Below are 3,575 nucleotides of genomic sequence, written 5' to 3'. Positions count from 1 at the left end.
TGAATCAGTACGTAGTCAAAATGTCATATCACGGATCATCGTAGAGCATTAAAACCAACACAGACTGAGGTAGTTAATAGAACACTATTCACATTGCTTAGGGCATTGATTAGCAAGAATATTAAAATGTGGGAAGACTGTTTACCACATGTTGAATTTGCATATAATCGATATGTGCATAATGCTACTCGTTTTTCTCCATTTGAGATTGTGTATGGGCTTAATCCAACTACTCCGTTAGATTTGAGTCCCTTACCTATGTCTGAACAAACTAACCTTGATGGAAAGAAAAGGGCCGAGTTTGTGAAGCAGATACATGAGAAAGCGAGGAAGAATATCGAGAGGCGTACGGAACAATACACCAAGCAAGCTAACAAGGGACGTATAGAGGTTGTTTTCAAGCCTAGGGACTTGGTGTGGGTTCATATGCGAAAGGAATGTTTTTCTAGTCAGAGGAAGTCGAAGTTGATGCCAAGAGGCGAAGGCCCTTTTCGGGTTCTTGAACAGATCAACAACAACGCCTACAAAATTAAACTTCCAGGTGGGTATGGCGTTAGTCCTACTTTCAACGTTGCTGACTTTTCTCCTTTTGATGCAGATGATGAACAAGATTTGAGGACAAATCCTTTTGAAGAGGAAGAGAATGATGAGGACATCACTAGGACACAGGATCGACCTCATTCAAATGTCCAAGAGGAGCTTCAAGTGCAAGGGCCATTGACACGAGCTAGGGTCAAAAGACTGCAAGCGGCTTTCGTGCGTATGATTCAAGGGGAGTTCAGAAATAGGCTAATAAAACATATTAGTGGCCCAAACATCACTCCAAGTCCAACCAACAACAAAGGCCCAATGTTCAAGCCCACAAACTTAATAAGGCTTCTTGAAAGCCCAAAAGAGGAGATGATGTAAGCGTGACACCAAAATGACTCAACATCCACCAACTTACCAAAGTCAAAAGTGGAGACAATCAATGGTCAAAAGCTTTGAGATAGAAAAATTCATAGTTAGATCCCTGAAATCCTTGCGCAAAGAAGAAAGCGTTCTTCAGTCCTAGCAGACAAGTTCCAACTGTTGGAATCCTTTCCGCTGTGTGGATACGTATAGAGGGCAAGGTAATCTTCCTCCCTTTTGTGATCGAACGAACACCTCAATTGATCCCCGGATCGATTGAGGTAAGCGTTCTAACGTTTCTACAAGATCATGCATGCTAGGTTTTAGGGTTTCATAAAATTTTTGTTTTACATCCGCTGCGCAAACCCTAGAACCGGTCTCTTAGGAATTAGATTCACTCTAGAGATCCCAGGAATCCCAACAGTGGTATCAGAGCCTGGTTTTTCTGTACGATTTTGTTAGAACCCGATCACGAACGTTATAGGATTTGAATCGTTTGAATCCGTGTTTGCTTTTGGATGCTATGCATGAATTGATTGTAGATCTAGAGTATATTTCATATTCTTTTTACATAGTGTGCAAGAGGTTCAAATTCTGAGTTCACAGGCGAAAACCGGATCGAATTCGGGTTTGAAACGGGGCAGAAACGACGAAAACGAGATCTAATCACATTTTCGCCTGGACCCGATGAACTGTGATTCAGAATAACATGATTCGTTCGTTTGGATAGTCCATAGTGAATTAATGCATGTAACTTAATCAATATATTAGATATGCTTGATTGAGTGTCGGGATTGGGATTACGTAATCTAATGGATGGTCTATTCGGATTATGTAATACATCTGATCAAGGAACAATGGTTGATCCTTGATTTGATTCGTACAATCGTTGCACAGAAACCGGTTAGATCTAGGAGCTCTACGAGTAAAGGACTTGTCAAGACCTCGATCGTACGTGTCATGGGCCATGCCAAAGCTGGGTGTGCCGTATTATCTTGGTAAGGCAAGATGGAGAAATGGTGGTTCTCATAGCTTGAATGTAGATGCTTGATCTAAGTGTGGTTTTAAGAATCCCTTTTATGTAATGCTAAGCGTGTACCTTCCATTACTAGAGCACTTGTCAAGGCATCGATCGTCCGTAACACGGGTCATGCCAAAACTGAGCGTGTCGGATTATCTTTGTGAGGCAGGGTGAGAAATCGTGGTTCCCACAGCTTGAATATGGTTTAACTAGGTTAAGTTGTCAAGTTTGACTAGAGACTTAACGGTACAGATGAGACGAGTATGCAATGATATTTGATATCATAGTCTCATAAAGGATCTAAGAATCACATTGGATGTGATTGACATTAGATGTCTACCTAAATAGCATAAGGCTGAGTGTAACAACTCATTCTTATGTGAAATATGGATCTTAATCCCATATAGAAAATTATTGTAGGGTTATTTTTCTTTATGGAAGTATAGCTTGTATATGCATCTATGTTGTCATTGATTGATGATGGACTAGTTAGTAGTATATCATTGATAGAATCTGCATTTTGTTTTTCTTCGTTCTGCTTTGTCTTTTTCTGTAGGATATGGTGACAACCTTTAGTGTACCGAGTTTGACGATGCGATCTATCCTTAAGAAGAATAAGTTGACCGGGACGAACTTCTTAGACTGGTATCGTAACTTGAGAATAGTTCTCAAGCACGATAAGAAGTCGTATGTCCTGGAAGGGGCTCTACCACCAGAGCCTGCGGCCAGTGCCACGAGAGCCGTCAAGGATGCTTGGTTGAAGCATCATACTGACGACAACGAGATCTCCTGTCTCATGTTGGGAAGCATGGCCTCGAATCTGAAGAGGCAGTTTGAGGGGAAGAGTGTGTTTGATATGATCAACCAGCTCAAGACCATGTTTGAGGAGCTAGCGCATACTGAAAAGTACAGGACGTTGAAAGCTCTGGTGAAGACAGAGATGCCGAGAGGTAGCTCTCCACGTCCTCAACATGAGAGCTCATATTGAGGAACTTGAGCGTATGGGAGTGAAGCTCGATGGTGACTTGGCCGTGGACCTGATCCTGATGTCATTACCCGATGACTATAATCAGTTCGTGATGCAGTACCATATGCATGGGATGACTAAGAGTTTAGCCGAACTGCATGGGGTGTTGGAATCGGCTGAACAGGATATCGTGGTCCCTAAGACTGTGCCTGCTATTGAGAAAAACTCCGGCAAGAAGCGGCGGGGTAAAGCGAAAAAGAAGGCGGCGAAAAAGACAAAAGTTACCTCTACGCCTAAGCCTAAGCCCGATAAGGGTGACTGTCATTACTGCGGAGTGTTGGACACTGGAAGCGTAATTGTCACCTTTACTTGGAGGATCTGAAGGACAACAAGCTTGGTGAAGCTTCTGCCTCAGGTATTCATGTTATAGAAGCTAACATCTGTACTACATCTTCGTGGGTATTGGATACCGGAAGTGCCTCACACATTTGTGGAAATGTCCAGGGACTAAGAAGAAGTAGGATGCTAGCAAAGGGAGAAGCGGATCTGCGCGTCGGAAATGGAGCAAGAGTTGCTGCATTGTGTGCTGATGTTTATGAGTTGTATCTTCCTTCTAGACTTGTTTTAGAATTAAGTAATTGTTACTATGTGCCTGCATTAGCAGAAACATCATTTCTATTTCATGTCTGGATTTGG

General features: G+C 42.3%; 1 protein-coding gene across 1 annotated transcript; it reads left to right on the top strand.

The window, feature by feature from the left end:
* The first annotated feature begins 258 nt into the window (after positions 1-258).
* LOC104811321 lies at positions 259-909 on the top strand. The gene has a single exon (XM_010537981.1). The coding sequence runs from the start codon at positions 259-261 to the stop codon at positions 907-909; it is 651 nt and encodes a 216-aa protein (XP_010536283.1).
* Positions 910-3,575: the final 2,666 nt, after the last annotated feature.

The sequence above is a fragment of the Tarenaya hassleriana genome, unplaced genomic scaffold (genome assembly GCF_000463585.1).
Source record: "Tarenaya hassleriana unplaced genomic scaffold, ASM46358v1 Cleome190, whole genome shotgun sequence".
In the NCBI taxonomy this organism is placed as follows: Eukaryota; Viridiplantae; Streptophyta; class Magnoliopsida; order Brassicales; family Cleomaceae; genus Tarenaya; species Tarenaya hassleriana.
The sequence above is the reverse complement of the archived record's forward strand: the minus strand, read 5'-3'. Positions and strand labels throughout refer to the sequence as shown.

Excerpts from the sequence above, each read along its gene's own strand:
- LOC104811321 (XM_010537981.1), top strand. The coding sequence starts at position 259 with ATGTCTGAACAAACTAACCTTGATGGAAAGAAAAGGGCCGAGTTTGTG.